Source organism: Rhincodon typus, chromosome 6 (genome assembly GCF_021869965.1).
Source record: "Rhincodon typus isolate 14 chromosome 6, sRhiTyp1.1, whole genome shotgun sequence".
Classification (NCBI taxonomy): domain Eukaryota; kingdom Metazoa; phylum Chordata; class Chondrichthyes; order Orectolobiformes; family Rhincodontidae; genus Rhincodon; species Rhincodon typus.
In genome coordinates, this window is record NC_063337.1 from 46,100,812 (window position 1) to 46,120,559 (window position 19,748).

Sequence of the window (19,748 nt, forward strand, 5' to 3'; positions counted from 1 at the left end):
CTAATCAAGGAGAAGGTAAAAACAAGGAGAGCCTTAAGGCTTAGGCTTCAAAGTAACATTATTTGTAAAATATTAATGCTGAATACTGGTAACATATGGTGATATACTAGGCTCTGGTTTAGTTAAATTAGGGAATGACTAATATATCTTGATGACTTCAAGTCCATTTGCTCCATTTCTTCCAGAGAGTAAAGAGTTCTAGTGTGTAGTGTTACAGTCTTCTTCCATACAGCGTTCCAAATCCATGCAATATTTATACTAGTGCAAAGTCACTAATATTAGGGTCCTAATTTTGCATAACATCTCGTCCAAAATGTACCCACCCCTTGGCATAAACATTGACTAAATGTTATATACATATTCAAAGGAGTTCCTTAGATAGCTGTACATTTTATACTTGCCTCTCTGACCTTCCTGAAGCAATACTTGTTTAGCAATAACCTGCCAAATGACATTCAGTTTGGGTTCTGCCAAGGCCACTCAGTTCCTGACCTCATCATAACCTTGGCATATACATGGGCAAAAGAGTTGAATTCCAGAGTTGAGCTGAGAATGACTGCCTTTCACCATGAGGCTACATTTGACAGAATGTGGCATCAAGGAGCCCTCGCAAAACTGGAGTCATTGGGAATCAGGGGAAAACTCTCTGCTGTTTGGAGTATTTCTAGCACAGTGGTTGTGCTTGCTAATGTGGTTGAGGTTAGCTGTTTTTCCTCAGTATAGTGCTCTGAGCCCAATCATCTTCAGCTGCTTCACCAATGATCTTCCCTCCATCATAAGGCCAGAAGTGGGGATATACAATGTTCAGCACCATTCAAAACTCCAGATACAGAAGCAGACTGTGTCCAAATGCAGCAGGATATGCACAACGTGAAGTTTTGGTCTGACAAGTGGCAAACTGCATTCATGCCACATAAATGCCAGGCAATTATCATTTCCAACAACAGAAAATGTAACATTACTCTTAACATTCAGTTGCATGCTATCACTGAATTCCCCCAGTATCAATATCCCTGATTGTTACCATTGACCAGATTTTTACTGCACTAGCCATATAAATACAATGGCTACAAGAACAGGTCAGAGGCTAGTAACACTGTAGCAAGTAGCTCATCACCTGACGTCCCAGAGCCTGTCCGCCATTTGTAAGGCATAGGCAAGAGTTGTGATGGGATTGTGATCATCAACGTTCCCTAGTCTCCTTAGGCAGCAGCTTCCAAATCCATGACCTCTACCATCTGGACGGACAGAACAGCCGGTACGTTGTGCCACATCAACAGCAAGTTCACCTCCAAGCCACTCACCATCTTGGAAATATATTGTTCAGTATTGCTTGGTCAAAGTTCCTGGAATCCGATCCCCTCAAAAGCATTGTGGGTCTACCTACAGCACATAGGCTGCAGTAGTTCAAGAATATTGTTAGAATTTTGAGCTCCTTATAGTACGCTCATTGTTGCTCTGTTGTATTCTTTAATTAATGTTAGGTTTTGTTATAAAGGTTGTTGCTGTCATATCAAAACTGAAAACAGTCAATGTTTCTGCTGTTTTAAATATGATTTTTAATGTGAAGTTCAGTTTGCTTTTCCCAAAGACTTCTTCATGGAGTTGAATTGAAGATATTCCTTTTCTAAGATGACTGAAGGATGCCCAAACATCTGTGGATAGGAACTTTTCAAAATGGTTTCATTCATTAATTTTCAATGATTTTTTTGACCATATCAAAATGGTCCGCCTCAATTTCATTCATTCCAATGTTTTTCTGTGTCTAAGGTATTTCACAGCACGTTTGACATCACATGATTAGATTAATGCATTTTTTCTTTACCAATTTTTCATACTTTCATGAGTACAAGCAATAAAACAGCTTAGTTGTTGAATAAAGCTTGAATGTGTCATCCAAATTGTCAAAATAATCAAAATTTCACTAATCTTAGTGATGAGGGGCTGTGATATTCCAAATTACAAGAAGGATTTTTATTTATTTTTTTTATTATTTTTCAATCCATTTTCTTTAAACATGTACTTGAAATATTCTTAATTTGCTGTTAAATTTAAAAAAATTCAAATCAATAGTTCACAATTTTGTGAATTCATTTTTAGAAGTAAGCTGTGCTCCTCAAAGTTTTGATTTCACCTGAAAATCTAGTCCCTGTCCCTTCAGTCAAGGGATGAATCCTGCCTGACAATTGGCTCAGATTCAGTTTTCTCTTTGGAACTGCTAGTGGGCATTTCCTGCTCTCACTGCTTTTTTTTTTCTTTTTTCTTCTGTTACTGAGTTTTAAAAAAAGCTTCTTTGACTTTCCAGCTTTTTTCTGGTGGTTTCACTGGAGGATTTTCTTTTCAGGGACGTTTCCTCCACATATGCTGTTCCCCTGTGTTTATTTTCCCTGGATGCTGGCTGGTCTTAAAGATGTAACAATTTTTTGGTCGGGGGGTAAACAAAAGAGTTTTTGAATTTTTCTCTTCTCCAGGCAATCTCGGGTCTGCTTTTTGGTCTCCACTGCTGCCACAATTTTCCAGGTAGTAAATTCAATGCCTTTCTTCATCATGTGGTTCAATGCCACTTTACGGGTTTGTGTTTGAGACAGACTAGTCCTGACGAAGGCAAAGCCAAATACATTCTTCAGGCTTAGACTTCAAAGTAACACATTATAATGCATTAATGTTAAATACTGTGAAATATAGTCGAAGTCTCTGACATAAAATTAAATTAGAAAAATGACTACCATCTTCATGTCTATGTGCTCTGAACTTCTTCCATAGTGGAGAGTTCTAATGTGTAAAGGTGCAGTCATCTTCCAGAGCTTTCATAACCTATCATTTAGACCTATTTTACATATCTCAATCCTTTACCACAATTATTACCACAATAAAGACACAATAAATACCCTTTGTCTTTTTCTCTGAGCACTTGCCAGTTGCTCCACTCCCAATTCCTCCTTTGTCAGCTGCACAAAAATCATCATTCACTTCTGAGGAGTCACATCGGAATTGAAATGTTAACTATTTCTCTCCCCACAGATGCTGCCAGACAATGCAGTGTTTCTCCAGTATTTTCTGTTATTATGACGATTACATAGTTTGCACTAACTGCCTCCTCCATCACTGGTTTCCTCTGGTTGTAGTGCGTTACAAGTTACACGGACATTCCTTCAGGAATTACCTATCATTGGCTTGCAGAGTTAGTCAACAGAAAAGGTTTTCACTCCATCAATCTGTGACCAGATTTTAGAGGCTTGTGTCAGATACTCTGGGAGCTGCCATGACACATACATAATAGAAAGTTCACAGGTACCTGCCACCTTCCAACATCCCTGGGCCTTAATTTGTTGCTTGTGGGCAAGGGATACTCCCTCCAAACATGTCTGATGAAAACTTTGTGAGACACAGAACAGAGATGCAATGATGACTATTTTTTCCACCAGAGCTGTTGTGGAATCAACCACTGGTTTCCTTAACATAACAGAAATTGCTGGCAAAGCTCAGCAGGTCTGGCAGCATCTGTGAAGAAAAAAATTGGAGTTAACATATTGGGTCCGATGACGCTTCCTCTGTTCTGACTAGATTCCTGAAGCCTTACACTTGGCAGATATCAATAATTCAGCAATGGCATGACTACCAATGTGCATAGGTCTCTGCATTAGAACTAGTCATGAGATTCAGATTACACCCACAGTGCTGAGAATGAAACAGCGTCCTCTTCAAAGACAGAGGAGAATGAAAGAGTGACACCACCTGTGAGCAGGTAGAGAACTACCTCAATTATGTAGCTGGCAGAGAGTGAGCGTCAGATATCCAATCACAAATACCTGGCTACCTGCAAAGGTTTATAAGATCCACAAACAGCTCAAGTTGTATGAAGTCAGTACGAAGCATGGTGCTACACTGTGAAAGAACAGCAATCAGTTCAGGCTAATGTATGACTTACCAACAGAGTATGAGGAATAAAGCTCTGAAGATGATGTGCTGATGCTGAGTGGCAGCAATCATAGCAAGATCACCAAGTTGTCAGCCATGAACAACCAAGAATAACCCGTACCTCTCCAAATGTGTATGCAAACAAATTCAGGGAGAGTTGTCAAACTGCCAAAATGATCAATCAAAATCTAAAATTATTAATCCTGTTAATTCAGTTTTCTGATATCAGTACAGTTATGAATTGACAGCTGGTCCACCCATGTTGATGCAATGGTCAGGAAAGTACAATACTTCTACTTCGTCAGGAGGATAAGGAAATTCTGCATGTCTGTAAAGAATCTTACCAATTTTTATAGATGCACCACAGAAAACATTCTATCCAGATGCATCACAGCTTGGTATGGCAACTGCTCTGCCCAGGACTATAAGAAACAAGCCAGACCATCATGCAAGCCAATCTTCCATTCTGAGGAAGGGTCACCAGACCCAAAACGTTAACTCTGTTTTTTCCTTCACAGATGCTGCCAGACCAGCTGAGCTTTTCCAGCAACTTTGTTTTTGTTTTCAACCTTCCATCCATTGACTCCATCTACACTTCTTGCTGCCTTAGAAAGACAGCCAACATCAAAGACTCTTTCCACCCCAGCTATAATCTCTTCCAACCTCTTCCATCGGGCAGAAGATACAAAAGCTAAACACACGTACCAACAGATTCAAGGACAGCTTCTTCCCTGCTGTTATTAGATTTCTAAAAGGAAATTTTAAATTTAAAATTGATTTTGCTCTTTGTGTACTTTCTCTGCTGTCATAACATTGTATTCCTCACTTTGTTCTATTACACTAATGCACTTTTGATGGTATGATCTGCCTGTACCACAAAATAAAACTTTTCACTGTACCTAGGTACATATGACAATAAGAAATCAAATCCAAACCAAATCAAAATCAAATCACATCCCTATGTCCAATGATGTGCACGTGTTTGGGATTTCTTTTCTTTGAAAAGAGGGAGATAATATGTGATGTCTTGCAGCAGGTATGTGATATTCCTTTGAGGGGTATGGTCATGGTGTCAACACTGGTCATGGCACATAAAATGTCTCAGTTTCCATCTTACTTGTCTCTGTTCACATGTTGCATGACCTGCTGAGGGAAGTGTGCTACTGTACAACTGAATTGCCTAGTTTGAGCCAAGATGAGCAAAAGTGTGTGACTGTAGTGTACGTAGGCAAATACCAGGAGTTGCAATAAAGTTCACCAAACTCTTCAATATTTTGTGGCTTATTTCTCATTTATATGGCGCTAAAATAAGGATCCAAGTGTGACAGTTGCAAATCAGCAATATATCTTACTGCATCACATCAGCAATAAGACAAGTAGGAATAGATTGACTATGATGGAAGTGGGTGGGAGAACTGATAGTGGTAATGTGGGAGCAGGAAAGATGATGAAGTGTCCCTCCGAAGGTGAATAGGAGGTTCAGAAACCAGAAAGGGTTGGTAGTTTGGGAGCTTGAGGTAGGTGACAGCTGTTGAATGGACAGACTACAACTCACTATTTCATGCAGAATATAATCCTTGGTAAGAGTGCAATGGCAGAATTCAAGCAAGTGGTGACCCTGTGAGAGTGAGATATTGGAGAGAAAATGATGACACTTAGCCTCGAAGCACAGAAGATAAATTGACTTTCTTCCTGCACTGCTAGGCATCTCCTTTAACCTGAGACACTGCACTGACCCAAGTCTTTATTTTAGACCGGGCTGCCTGAGATTGGTGGCTTCAGCCTTCTTTTGCTGGTCAGCTGGAAAAAGAATGGCCTTCCTCTCCACTGTTCCATTCACCAGAATCTCACAGTCCATGTCCACAAAGCCAGGAGCTAACTTGCCATTCTCGGCCATTTTCTTAACTGTAATACTCAAACCTCAGAGATTGTGAAAGCTAGTATCTAATGTGATGTGGAACTCCAGTTTAAATATTATACCAGCCTCATGAACATTGGCCTAAACAAGTATTTCAGCCTCTTCTACCACACAATTCCATGAAAATCACACTGTAGTGGCCAAAATAAATGAAAATAAGTAAATGGAAATAAGAATGAAAAGTTGCGTGAGAAAGTCAACATGAGCCATGGCGGACTGGCTACATGAATGTCACTTTGTCAAAAAAAAGGTAAAATTCAACTCTGAGCCCTTTTGAATCTGCCTCCACACGCTCACATGTTGTGCAATCAAAATCTTAACCATTTTCTGTTTAAAATTGTATTTCTTCATGTTGATATTAGTTATTTTGCCAATCATTTAGGACCAGTTTGTTTCTCTTTAACCTGTCTAGATTCTTCATGTTGTTAGACGCACTAATGTATTCTCTCTCAACTTTCTCTTCCATAAGCCTAGCTTCTTTAATCTATCCTCAATGTAAGCCTGTCATCCCTGGAACATTCTCATAAATCTCTGCTGCACCGCCTCATAAGCCATCTCATAATTCCAAAAATGCAAAGTTCAGAATTAGACACAATACTCCAGCTGAGTCGGAATCAATGTATAAGAATGTCTTATCATACTTTCGAGCTTTTATATGCTATTTTTGAAACCTACTATCCTCATGCCTGTAGCCACTTTAGCTGCACTGTCTTCTTCAATGAATTCTTCACATGCTTAGATTTTTTGAGGAAAATTTGAGTATTCATCCACGAATAGAATAAGATAGGGATGGCCTTATGTTATGTACTTTCGTACAATGTAGATGAAATTGGAACACAACTTCAAATTAAACCATATCAGTAACAGATAAGAGCATACATTCACACTTGGAAAGAAAAAGATAGTACTAATGTCTTGAAGTTCTTCACACAAAGGCCCTGATCAACAGGTGGAATTCTGGGCAGGACTGTGGAAGCAAGCATCCAGGAAACATTTAAGAAACAAGTGGATCATTTGATGGGCCTGATAGGTTTTACTGGATGAATGAACAAAGATGAGCCAAATGACCTTTCTTATTGCATCTTTCTCGTGAATAATTAACTTTACATTTAATGAAATCTTTGTTCTTGGCAACCTGAATATGTACCATTAGGAATAGCTTTCCTTTCCTCCTGCTGATCAGGCTGTTACTAATGCCCACTCCTTTCACATCCAATATGAAAAAGTAACCTTTCAGTCAACCTCTCCACATTCTTGTGAAGCTGTGAAATTTAATTAACTTGCTTTAATTTTTTTTTTCACATTCTATCTACTCTCTGAGCAATAAACTTTTCTGACCACTCCTTTATAATTATGTGTGATACAATATGTTGCTCCAAATTACACTGTGTAAGGCAATTAGCTCCCTGGATAACTATCAATATAAATGGCCATCAAATAATCCTTACTGATATTCTTTGTTGCTCCAATTACCTGCTCTTATTTTCTTTCATTAACTGATACCATTGTAGCTATTCCTGGTGGTTCTAATTCTTACACCTTTACATTGATTTGGTATTGTGCTGTGGTTCAAAAGCTGGCATTATGTTTTTTTTAAGTTTTGTCTATTGTAGCTGGCATTTCAGACAAATAATCTGAATTAATAATCAGCTAATTTAATCTATGTTTAACAATTGTAAACCCACTGCAATATATCAGAATTATAAAAGGGCTTCAATGAAAAACTTCAATTTTTATTTTCATGTTCCACATGGTATTATTTTCTGTTTTCTTACAACAGAAGATTCTTATCATAGAAGCATAAAATTGTCGATGTTTCTAGTAGAGCAGCAAATCATTTTGTTTATTAAGTCTGTCACAGCTGAAAAATATCAATCCAACCTGATCTTACTTTCTAGCAACTTAGTTGTAGGTAACAACACATCAAGTGCATTCTCAAGTATTAAACATGATGACATTTTCTGCCTTCACCAACCTTTCAAGGGACCTCTAGGCCTGCACGACCCTTTTGTTGATAAAAAAATGTCTCCTTAGCTGTTTAATAATCCTTCCACCAGTTATTTTAGAATCTATATCCTATGCTAAGGGAAATAGATCCTTCCTTTCCACTCTACTAGGTCAGTCAGTTTGATATACCTCGATTAATTGTCTCTTCCAACTCCTGTCTTATAAAGTAAACAATCCCAGCCTTCCCACTTTTTCCTCATTGCTTAAAATTCACGTTTCTGTGCAATGTACTCAAACCTCCTCTGCAATCCCTCACAATGGGTCGTATCCTTGCTGTAATGCAGTGACTGGAACTGTTTTCAGTAATCTAACTGTAACCTAATTAGTGTTTTATAATCAAATCTAACTTCTCATCTCCTACATTTTAAGACTCAACCTCAAAGAAGGCAAATATCTCATATCCTTTCCTAACCATTTTCACTACCTGACCAGCCAACTTCAGGGTCCCATTCACATGTATTCCAAGGTCCCTAAGGTCATAGAATTAGAGTTTTACAGCAACAAAAGAGGCTCTTCAGCCCATTGTGTCTGTGCTATTCATTGAGCATCTAGGTACTCTCGTCCAACTTTCCAGCACTTAGCCTGTAGCTTTGAATGCTACAATGTATAGATGAGGTGAAGTTACATCTAAATACTCATTAAATGTTGTGATGGTTCCCATCTCCACTCTTACTGGCAGCAAGTTCCAAATTCCCACCATCCTCTGGATTTAAAAAAAAACTCTCGAATTTTCCTGTAAAACCTCCTGGCCTTTTTCTTAAATCTATGCCCCTTAGTTATTGATTCTTCTGTGAAAGGGAAAAAAAATTCTTCCTATCTCTGCCCATCATAATGTGTACACCTCAGTCAGCTCCCCCTTCAGCCTTCTCTGCATGAAGAAAAACAATCCTAGCCCATCTTGTATCTTTTCATAGCTGAAATACTCCAACTTGTGCAACATCCTGGTGAATCTCTTCTGTACCCTTGCAAGTACAATGAGATCCTTCCCATAGCATTGTGATCAGAACTGTATGCTAATGTTATATATAGTTTCAACATAACATCCCACTCTTGCATACAATGCCTTGACTAATGAAGGCAAATATCCCATATGCCTTCTTATCCACCTTATCTACCTATCATGTTGTATTCAAAGATCTGTGGACATGCACACTAAAGTCCCTGTGATCCTTTATATTTTCTAGGGTTCTACTATTCATTATGTAATCTCTTGCCTTGTTAGTCCTCCCAAAATGAATCACTGTTTGCCATTGCTCTGCCCTACTCATCTCTGCTATCATGGAGTCTGAATCTGTCCTCCTCACTATTTATCACACCATCAATTTTCATGTCACCTGCAAATTTACTAATTTAGTCTCCTACATTCATGTTCAGATCATTAATATACACTACAAACAACAAGGGACTCAGCACCAAACTCTGTAATATATATCAATGCACATAGGCTTCCAATCACAAAAACAATCTTTGATCATCACCTTTTATCACCAAGTCAATTTTGGATCCAATTTGCCAAGATGCTCTAGATCCCATGGTCTCTTACCTTCTTGACCAGTTTCCCCACGTGACACCTTGTCAAATGCCACACTGAAGTCCATGTAGACTCCATTTACAATCCTTAGCCACACATCTAGTCACCTCCTTGAAAAGCTCAATCAACCTATTAGACATAACCTCCTCCTGACCAAGCTGCACTGACAATCCTTGATCAGTCCTTACCTGTCCAAATGGAGATGAATTCTGTTCCTCAGAATTTTTTCCCATAGTTTCTCTACCCCTAATGATGTTAGCTTACTAGCCTATTGTTCCCTAGTTTATCTCTTCCACCCGTCTTGAATATTGTTACCATGTTAGCTGTCCTCTAATCTTCAGACACTCTCTCCTGTATTGAGTGAAGATTTGAAAATTAACATCTGGTCCCCTGAAATCTCTTCTCTTACCTTCCAGAGCAGCTTGGGATACAATTCAAATTGATCTAGTGGCATATCCAATTTTATGCCCATTACATCCCATCCCTCCCAATTATAAATTTGTTCAAATATATCACATTTCTCTTCCCAGGCTTAACTACCTACATCACTCTTCTCTATTGTGAATAGAAGTGTAAAGTACTGTTTTAAAACCTCACCTATATCTTCCGGATCCACCCACAGTTTGCCACTTGGGTCCTAATAGGCCCTATTCTTTCTCTGGTTAATTTCTTACTTATACTCTACTTATGAACTGTAACGTACTTATACAGTAAATTTGGATTTTCATTTATTTTAACCACCAGTTTTTTTTCATGCTCCCTCTTCATTTTCCTTTCTTTTCAGTAACCCCCTGCACTTTCAATATGCCTTCAGGACTCCTGGTCTCCTGCGCCCTCATTATCTATATTGCTTTGCTTAATAATGATCCTTTATAATTTTTCCACCACTTATTATGTAAACCATAGCCTATTTTTCCCTTCTCAAAAGCATTACCTCACATTTGTACAGACTGAACTCCATTTGCCACATTTTTGCTTACTTGACCAGTCCACTGCTTTTCCTACACAATCAACTCTACCATCTGAAAATTTCTTCATCAGGTCTCCTACATAGATGTCTAAATCATTTTTACATATACCACAATAAACAATGGATCTAGTACTGAAACTTGTGGAACGACACAGGAAGCAGTCTTCCAGTCAAGAATCACCAATTAATCATTATTCTTTGCTTTCTGCTCCAGGACCAATTTTTGATCCAACCTTTCTCATTCTCTTGAATCTCATGGACATCTCAAGTGAATTTCCCTTTTTATTCCTCTTCCATCATATTTCTTCTGGTTATGTATAATTTCCACTTGTCCATAGGAGAAAACTGTCATTTTCTACATTACAACACTTCAAAATACTTCACTCATTTATAAAGCACTTTTGGAAAGCCTGAAGCCACGGAAGTCTCCATATAAATGCAAATTTTACTTTTCTTATATCTATTACGTTTGGTGAAGAATCTTCCTCAATATTTCTGATTCTACCACAATTATAAACATCAAGCTAAACAATTCCATCTGATTGTCTGTTTTCTAAACATTATGTCTTGATTCTTTATTATTTATAATCATTAAATTCAAAAATTGTGTCAGGAAATGTGTTTGCCATTTTCCTTCAGTTTATATAATATAATTTCATCTTGCAGTGTAATGACCAAATTGCCATTATGGTCTCTATTTACTACAGGGAAGTTATCCAGGCACTTCAGTTCATCAAGAAATGAGAAATTGACATGATTAGAGATGATTTCTCATAGTTACAAGCACATTTAAAACTCCAACAAAGCATCCGAAATGTGCATGCACACTTGTGAGTTAAAATGTGCCAAATACCGTGTTGATGAGGCAGTTAGTACATGTGGAGTAAATGTCCACTGAATGTCTGCAAAGTAGTCAGATCATGACATCATCAGTGGCTTGACATCAACACGTAGTTTGGAGTTCAATATCCCTCTCAACCTCACACACTCAACATTTGTTCAGAAATGGAGAAGACCATCCCACACGCCCAGGCCTCTGCCCACTTCTGTACTCCGTAACGTACACTATTTAAAAGGACAGCTGACTAGTGCAGATTAGTTGCCAGTTGATTTTGTCTTGCTTTTGCTATGATTCTACAAGAGTTTGGTGCTTTCTACAGTTACTTAAGTAATAAAGACATAAAGTAAGTGATGAAGCAGATTTTAAAGGAACTTCTGCTGACTTTGTGTCTTCTACATAAACTATCTGCTCCCAGTTGCTATATGCAATAGTAAGCATTTCACATGGAATGCAGCATGACTTAGAGAATAAGCAGAGGCCTGCAGTGGAAAACAGGATGAGTGGAGAAGATCACTCAGCTGGAGGACCTACCTGTATGGAATGTTCAGGGAGCAATTTTCCTGCTGAGGGATTTTGACCCATTGACAATGAAGGAGCAGTGATATAGTTCCAATTCAGAATAATGAGTGGCTTGGAGAAAACTTGAAGGTGGTGGTATTCCCATGCATCTGCTGCCTTTGTCCTTCTAGGTGCTGGAAGTTGCAGCTTTGGAAGATGCTGTCGAAAAGACTTCAGTGAGTAGTTGCAGTAGTTGTAGATTGTACAATCTGCTGCCACTATGATTGGCGTTGATGGAGTGATTTTTAAGATGTGCATGGGGTGCCCAGCAAATGTTCTATTTTGTACTGGATGTGAAGCTTTGTGAAAGTGTTGTTGGAGCTGTTCTCCGTTTGGGCAAATAGAAAGTACTCCAGCTTGCTCCTGTCATGTGACTTGTAGATGGTGAACAGGCAATGTGTATGGTTGAAGAACCTCGAGCCTCTGATCTTCCCTTGCAGCTATGTACTTATATATGAATATTGATGGGACTCATTCAGTGATGGCAGGGCAATTGAATGTCAAGGGGGCAGTGTTAGATTCCCTCTCATTAGAAATCGTCGTTGCCTGGCACTTGTGGAACACAAATTATCCTTGTAATTTATCAGCCAAAGACTGAATATTATCTAGGCCTTGCTGCACTGGGACATGGACTGCTTCAGTACCTGAGGAGTCACAAACGTTGCTGAACACAGGTCCCTGATGATTTTACATTGGTGAACACCTCCACTTCTGACCTTATGATAAAGGGAAGGTCATTAATGACATAATCAGACCCAGGACACTATCCGGAGGAATTCCTGTAGAGGCGCCCTTTGGCTTAGATGTTAGTCTACCAACAACCGCACCCACCTTTGTTAGTGCTAGGTATGACCAACCAATGAAGAGATTTCCCCAAATTCCCATTGTTTTCCATTTTCAAGGGCTCCTTGATGCCACGTTGTTGATAGCGGCCTCAATATCAAGAACAATCATTATCACAATATCTCTGCAGTTCAGTTCTGTGTTTTAATAAAAGTTGTTCTGAGGTCATGAGCCAAGTGCCCCAGGCGGAATCCAAATTGAGCATCCATGACCAAGTTAATGCTGAGTCAACTTCACTTGAAAGCAATGCTGATGACACCTTCCACCATTTTATTGTTTACTGGAAGTGAAGTACTGGTAGTAAATACTGGTGGTCATGGGTCAGTTAGTTCAGTTAACTGATCAGTTGGTTTGCAATGTAGAATGACAAGGGTTCAATTCTTGTACTAGTTAAGCTAGCCATGAAGGTCCCTTATTCTCAACCTCTCCCCTCTCCTGAGGCATGGTGACCCTCAGATTAAAGCATCAGTTGCTTGTCACTATGGAGACTTTACTTTGTGAGGTGGTACTGACCCCACTCAAATTTGTTCTGCTGTTAAATTCAAAGACCTCTTTCCTTTTTTATGAGTTTTCATTCTCTCTTTTTCTAAGCTTTAAACATAACATCCATGAAGTTCAAATGTCATAATTTTTCTACACTACCTAATTTTTGTAGAATCTTAACATTTTGATTCCACAGTCTTTGTTTTCTCTCATAAAATAAAAAATTACAAGTTTATTGGCATCTATTTATTATTTCATGAATTATCTCATCCCCTCAATTCTTTTCAACCATAGCTTTCCATTCACCTCATTTATATATTTTTAAAAATTTGCTGTTAGAATTGATGGAATTATTGTGCTCCATGCCTGTTGATTGTAAAAGTGATGGTGAAAGGTTCGTGCAGTAGCAACTTGGTTCATTCTGCTGTGCAAGAATCAGTTGGTAGCACTCTCACCTTTTCAGTCCGAAAGTAGAAAATTCAAACCCCTCTACAGGAGTGAAGCATATATAACTTGATTCACTTACAATATGTGATTCCACTGTTGTGCTGTGTGCCACCTCTGTCAGAGGTGCTATCTTTCAAATGGGTGATACTTTGTCCACCAGGCCTACGCTATCTCTTTGGCAGAACTATCCAGTAATCCTAGTTCCCTTCTTTATTCCCCATAGCCTTCCATTTTGTTTGATTTCCCTTCAGATATTTAATCAATTCTCTTTCGATTTTTGTTATTGATTCAGCATCCACCACCCTTTTTGGAAGCCCATCCCAGCTCTAAGCAACTGTGCAAGAAAGGCCTCCTCATGTCACCTCTGATTCTTCTGAATCACCTCAAACCCGTCTTGAGGTTTCTAACATTGGAAGTAGTTGCTTCTTATCAAAAATCATTCACAAATTTGAACACATCTATCCAATCTACTCTTAATCACATGTCTGCGAAGGAGTCATACAAGCTGTGAACTTTTGAGACTGTTTGAGTGAGTTGTGCTTGCTAGGAGTACTGATGAGAGGATGAGGGAAATAAATCAGTGTCCAGTTTTGGTGTTGCAGAACTTTTAGCCATTGATTTTTCACACTACGATAATTATATTGTAGATGTTGCAGCTGAATTCAAGTCCCAATTTGTGTGAGAGTAGAATCTCACCACAGTATTTTGCTGTCTACTTCAAAACTAAACCAGGAGCTTTCTTTAGAACTATTTCTTCATTATTTACAGGATATAATTAAGAAAAGTTTTAGAATTAATACCATATTTTCTCACCAAGAGCAGTTAGAACAGATGCAGACCAAAACAGCTCTCCCATAACTGCAGGGATAAACATCAGGCTACCGATCCCTCCACCATAGTTTTCCTGAAAGGGGTCCAACATAGTCACATACCTTCTTGAACGCATTGTTTTAGCGAAAAACAAACCGCCTGTAAAAATGTTATTAAAGGACCAGTTTGTTACATACAATTCCTTCATTTGTAATGGTAATTACTGGCAGTACTATATTGTAAAAATATTTGTGATGCAAACTGTTATGAAATAAACAAATTATTGTGTTATCTATGATATGACACTACTGGTAATGCTGCTAACACTTGGATATAACCTGAGGAAAGCAAATTAGGAAAATAAATTGTGGGAGAATACAAAAATTCTGCAAATGGATTATAGATAAGTTCAATGAATTTGCAAAAAGCCAGCAGGTGGAGTATAAGTTGGGACAATGTGAGGTGATCTTATAGAAACTTAAGTTTCTGAATGGGCTCATCAGGGTAGATACTGAGAAGATATTTTCCGTCATGAGAAATTGTGGAACTATGGGGCAGAATCTAAAAAATAAAGAGTCTCCCGTTTGGTGATTGATGAGGAGGAATTTCTTTTGAGAAGGTCATTAGTCTTTGAAATTATCTTCCACAGAGAAAAGTGTGGATTAGGTCATTGAATATATTCATAGCAAAATTGGACAGAATTTGATAAACAGGAGAGTTAAAAGGAGTCGGCAGAAACTTTGACTTAAGCTCATTGTTGTGTTGAATGGTAGATCAGATTAGCTGGGCTGAATGGACTATTTCTGTTCCTGCTCCTAAGAATTTTATGATGTGATGCCACAGCCATATTGAAAAATAAAATGATGTTCTATGGCTCTTTCAGGACTGATTAGCTGAAATTCCCTACATAAAACAGGAACGATTTCCCTTTGAGTTTGGAATGTTTTGGGTAGAAGGTGAGGAAGGACTTTTAAAACAAATATTATCCAATGTCCATTTCAATTAGAAAAGATTTAAGTTGAAATTTGGTATATGAGGCTTTAAATTGTCATGTGATGGTAAAATACCTCACATAGAAACTCATGCTTAAAATTAAATTGCTTCATATGAAAGTACGACATACTGCATTGTTGTTTTACTCAGTAACTTCATTCCTTTCTATGTGTCTCATTTTTCTAAGGGTCATTAAAATATAACCTTCGAATACCAGAAATGTTTTATGGCATCTAAAGGTCATAATGCTGCAAATGAATAAACACATTGTCAATAAAATATGTTGGAGAGGAAGCCTCATATTTTAAGATATTTGACTGACTTATCATAAATCATACAATTTATATGAAAATATTTCTTTCTGAAACTTCATTACAAAAGATTAAACTTACAGAACATACCTATTTTGGGAATGCCAATCAAGTCTAATTGAAACATTAGTCTTGGGGCTGTTTTTCAATTTCAATATCATCTTGAGCTAGTTGAGTTCTTTCACCCTTGTATTTGAGTAAACATTATCAATGTTATATTGGAATTGTTCTGTTGGAGCATGACCAGTTGAATTTAGATGCCAGAACTTGACACTTAAAGGAGTGAATTAGTAGGTTAGCCGGCAGCTAACCCGACCAATCTTCCAAAGGTGAAAAGCAAAGGAAGTTTAAACTTCAACTAACCTTTGCTTTTTGCCTAGCTGAAACAAAAGAGTGAACTTGGAGTAATCCATAATGCAAATGAAATATAAAAGGTGAGTACTCACATTGCTAGCTTTGTGCTGACTAATTTTACAATATTTAGTCAACAAGCTAATAAAATAACAATTATTATTAGAAGGGTATTGTGGCACAGTTTATTATGTACCAATAAAGAACGTTTCGAAATGGATACAATTTTACTAAAAAGCTTTTCTTTATTTGACCTTGCGATGTGGGAATCACATTGAGCCAGAGGAAATGATGGCGGTTTGCCTTTGGACTCACTGCAGCCCATGTAGTGTCTATATGCAGAGCTGTTAGGAAGGAATGCTCCCCAGGATTTTAACCTAATCATAAAGAAGGAATGAGGATATATTTTCAAGTCATGGTGGTGCTCATCATCAAAATAAAATGAAGTAATCCCATCTCTGCACATGGTGTCAGGCTATGACTGGGATTGTGCAAACAGCTGCCCACTGAGCAGGCTGCACACTGCCACGCTTGTCATTGGTAATAGTGCCGCTGGGCCAGGGATGTGTGGGTAGGAGTTAGCAAATTCACCTTTTGGATTTTACATACTCCACACTTTCAAACAGGGAGTGTATAGTAAAGTCAAGGAACATAGAGGAATCAAGCACCAACTTGGCACAGAGTTTTGCACAGAACTCAGATCCTATCCATAGTGATGGCCAACCTCCATGCAAGCATTTGTTGAGCCAGTTATGATGCAGTATCTGATGGTCAATGCCTCTGTGTCGCAATGGAAGCTAACAGAAATCCCTCAGTGTAGAAATGCTGCAGGGGAAGCTCAGACTATCAAGCAGCTTAGCTTGTTATCATAAATGCATAGAGAGCCACCATGATGTCTGAGGGTATCAGTGTCAGAGCAGTTCAGCATTTTATCCTCCAGCAAATTAAAACAATTGCTACAGAACCAACCTAGGGAATGGTAGTGGTTCTACCACACTGCCCTAGTTGTTGTTTCCCAGTCATCTAACATAATACGCCGCTGCTAAGGCAAACATGGGACAAGGTGTAGCTGGGTCTCCTACGCTCAGGGTTAGTCAAGGTTGTCTGGGAAGGTCACATGCAGGCTACCCCCGTGATTGGCAACCCACCACCCCTGCAGCCATTGGGATAGCATGGCTAGGAACACTAGAACAGGCGAACACACCCAGTAAACATAGAGTCATAGAGTCAAAGAGATGTACAGCAAGGAAGCAGACTCTTCAGTCCGACTCGTCCATGCTGATCAGATATCGTAAATTAATCCAGTCCCATTTTCCAGTATTTGGCCCATATCCCACTAAACCCTTCCTATTCATATACCTTTCAAATGTTGTAATTTTACCCGCCTCTACCACTTCGTCTGGCAGCTTATTCCATACTAGCATTGCCCTCTGCATGAAAAGGTTGCCCCTCAGGTCCCTTTTAAATCTTTCCTCTCTCATCTTAAATCCATGTCCTTTAGTTTTGGATGCCCCCAGCCTAGGGAAAAGACCTTGTCTATTTACCCTATCCATGCCCCTCATGGTTTTATAAACCTCTACAAGGTCTTTGCTCAACCTTCGCCGCTCCAGGGAAAGTAGCTGCAACCTATTCAGCGTGTTCCTTTAGCTCAAACCCTCCATGTACTAAGGCAATGCATAAAGAATAAATAGATGGCTTTTATGAAATAAAAATGTCTGGTTTGTTTAATAAAAGCAGGTTGGATTTGTTGTTTAGCAGTGCCTTTTGTTTCAATATTGTGGCCGAGTGCACTTAATGCTGACTCACTATAGAGGGAAGGTAATGTGTGGGAGTGTTGAAAGGGGAATTAGTACCAGAGTATCATTAATTAATCATGGACTCGTGGGCCGTCCAGCTAGAAAGAAGATTGCTGGTTTTCTCCTCATGTATCTCAAATATGCTCACAAATGTGCACCAGATTCATAAGCCAGGTAGTTAGTGAATAGCCTACATTGTCCAAGGGCCGTGCACTGATTTGACATAGTGAACGAAATAGTCACAGTGAATACAACTGCTGCCAGAATCCTAATGATCATAGAGGAGTTGCAAGTTGAAGGAATGGAACATTTTGTGGATTTCGTATGTCTTTGCACTTGGATGCAGTGTCCAAAAAGCTATGTGTGTGCACCAATGTCACTCTACACTGTAGGAAAGCCCTCTGTCTTGGGGTGAAGTCTGAATCTGTTTGGTCAGCAAGAACATAGTGTCCTCCCTTCTCTTGGTATGAAAAAGGGCCATCAGCTCCTTTATTTAGAACTGAACACACATACAAGGAACAAGAGTAGGCCTCTTAGCACTTCAAGCCTGCTCCATCATTCAGTAAGATCATGGTTAATCTGATTTTAATATCAAATGTACATTCCTGCAAACCCCAATGATCTTTCATCCCCTTGGTAATCAAGAACCTATCTGCCTCTGCCTTAAAAATATTTAAAGATTCTGCCTTTTGAGGAAGGGAGTTTCAAAACTCTCAACCCTTAGTCCTTTTTCCTCATCTGTTTTAAATGTGTAACCCCTTATTTTTCTAATGTGACCCATTTAGATTCTTCAATAGAAGACTGGAGGTTGGCTAATTTGCCATTATTTAAGAAAGGCTGTAAGGAAAAGCCAGGCAACTATATATCTAAGATCCTGATGTGAGTGGTGGATAAATTGTTGGAGGGGATTCTGATAGACAGGATTTACACGCATTTGGAAAGGCAAGGACTGATTAGGCATAGTTAGCATGGCTTTGTGTGTGGAAAATTGTGTCTCACAAACTTGATTGAGATTTTTGAAGAGGAAACAAATAAGATCGATAAAGGCACAATGATAGGCGTTGTCTATATGGATTTCAGCAAGGCATTCAACAAGGTTCCACATAGTAGACTGGGCAGTAAGGTTAGATTACCTGGGATCCAGGGAGAGCTAGCCAATTGCTCACAAAACTGGCTTGACAACAGGAGACAGAGAGTAGTGGTAGAGGGCTGCTTTTCCAACTGGAGGCCTGTGACCAGCGGCATGCCACAAGAATCAGTGCTGGATCCACTGCTTTTCATCATCTATATAAATGACTTGAAAGTTTTTGAGAAGATTCATGGCTGGGGCTGTGGATGAGGTTGTAGACTTGCTCGCTGAGCCGGTGTGTTTGATTGCAGATGTTTCGTCACCCTGCTAGGTAACATCATCAGTGCACTTCCGGTGAAGTATTGGTATTCTGTCCCGTTTGTTATTTATATGCCTCGGTTTTCTGGGGTGGTTGGCATCATTTCGAGTTTTGTTTTTCAGTGGTTTGTGTATCACATCCATGTCAATGAGTGTGTTGACGGAGTTCCGGTTGGAATGCCAGGCCTCCAGGAATTCCCTGGTATGTCTCTGGCTTGTGCTATTATGGATGTGTTGTCCCAGTCGAATTTGTGTCCTTCTTTGTCCGTGTGTATTGAGACCAGTAAGAATTGGCCGTGTCTCTTGGTGACTAGTTGGTGTTCATGTTATCAGTGTTCTTATTGTCAGTTTTCTTCCAGTTTGGCTTATGTAATGTTTCTCACAGTCCTTGCATGGTATTTTGTTGGTTTTATTGGTTGTGGGAATGGGATGCTTTATGAACAAAAACAAAGTTGCTGGAAAAGCTCAGCAGGTCTGACAACATCTGTGAAGGAGAAAACAGAGTTAATGTTTCGGGTCCGGTGACCCTTCCTCAGAACTTTATGTTTGTCAGTAGCTGTTGCAGGCTGGTTGTTGGTTTGTGG

The 19,748-nt window shown here is 39.0% G+C and overlaps 1 protein-coding gene across 1 annotated transcript in view; it reads right to left on the bottom strand.

The window, feature by feature from the left end:
* Positions 1-19,748, bottom strand: part of LOC109913636 (high-affinity choline transporter 1-like) — a 77,082-nt gene that overhangs the window by 41,653 nt on the left and 15,681 nt on the right. The window contains exon 3 of the mRNA XM_020513178.2: positions 14,330-14,485. Within this exon, the coding sequence (XP_020368767.1) occupies positions 14,330-14,485 (156 nt within the window). The remainder of the gene's footprint in view (positions 1-14,329; positions 14,486-19,748) is intronic.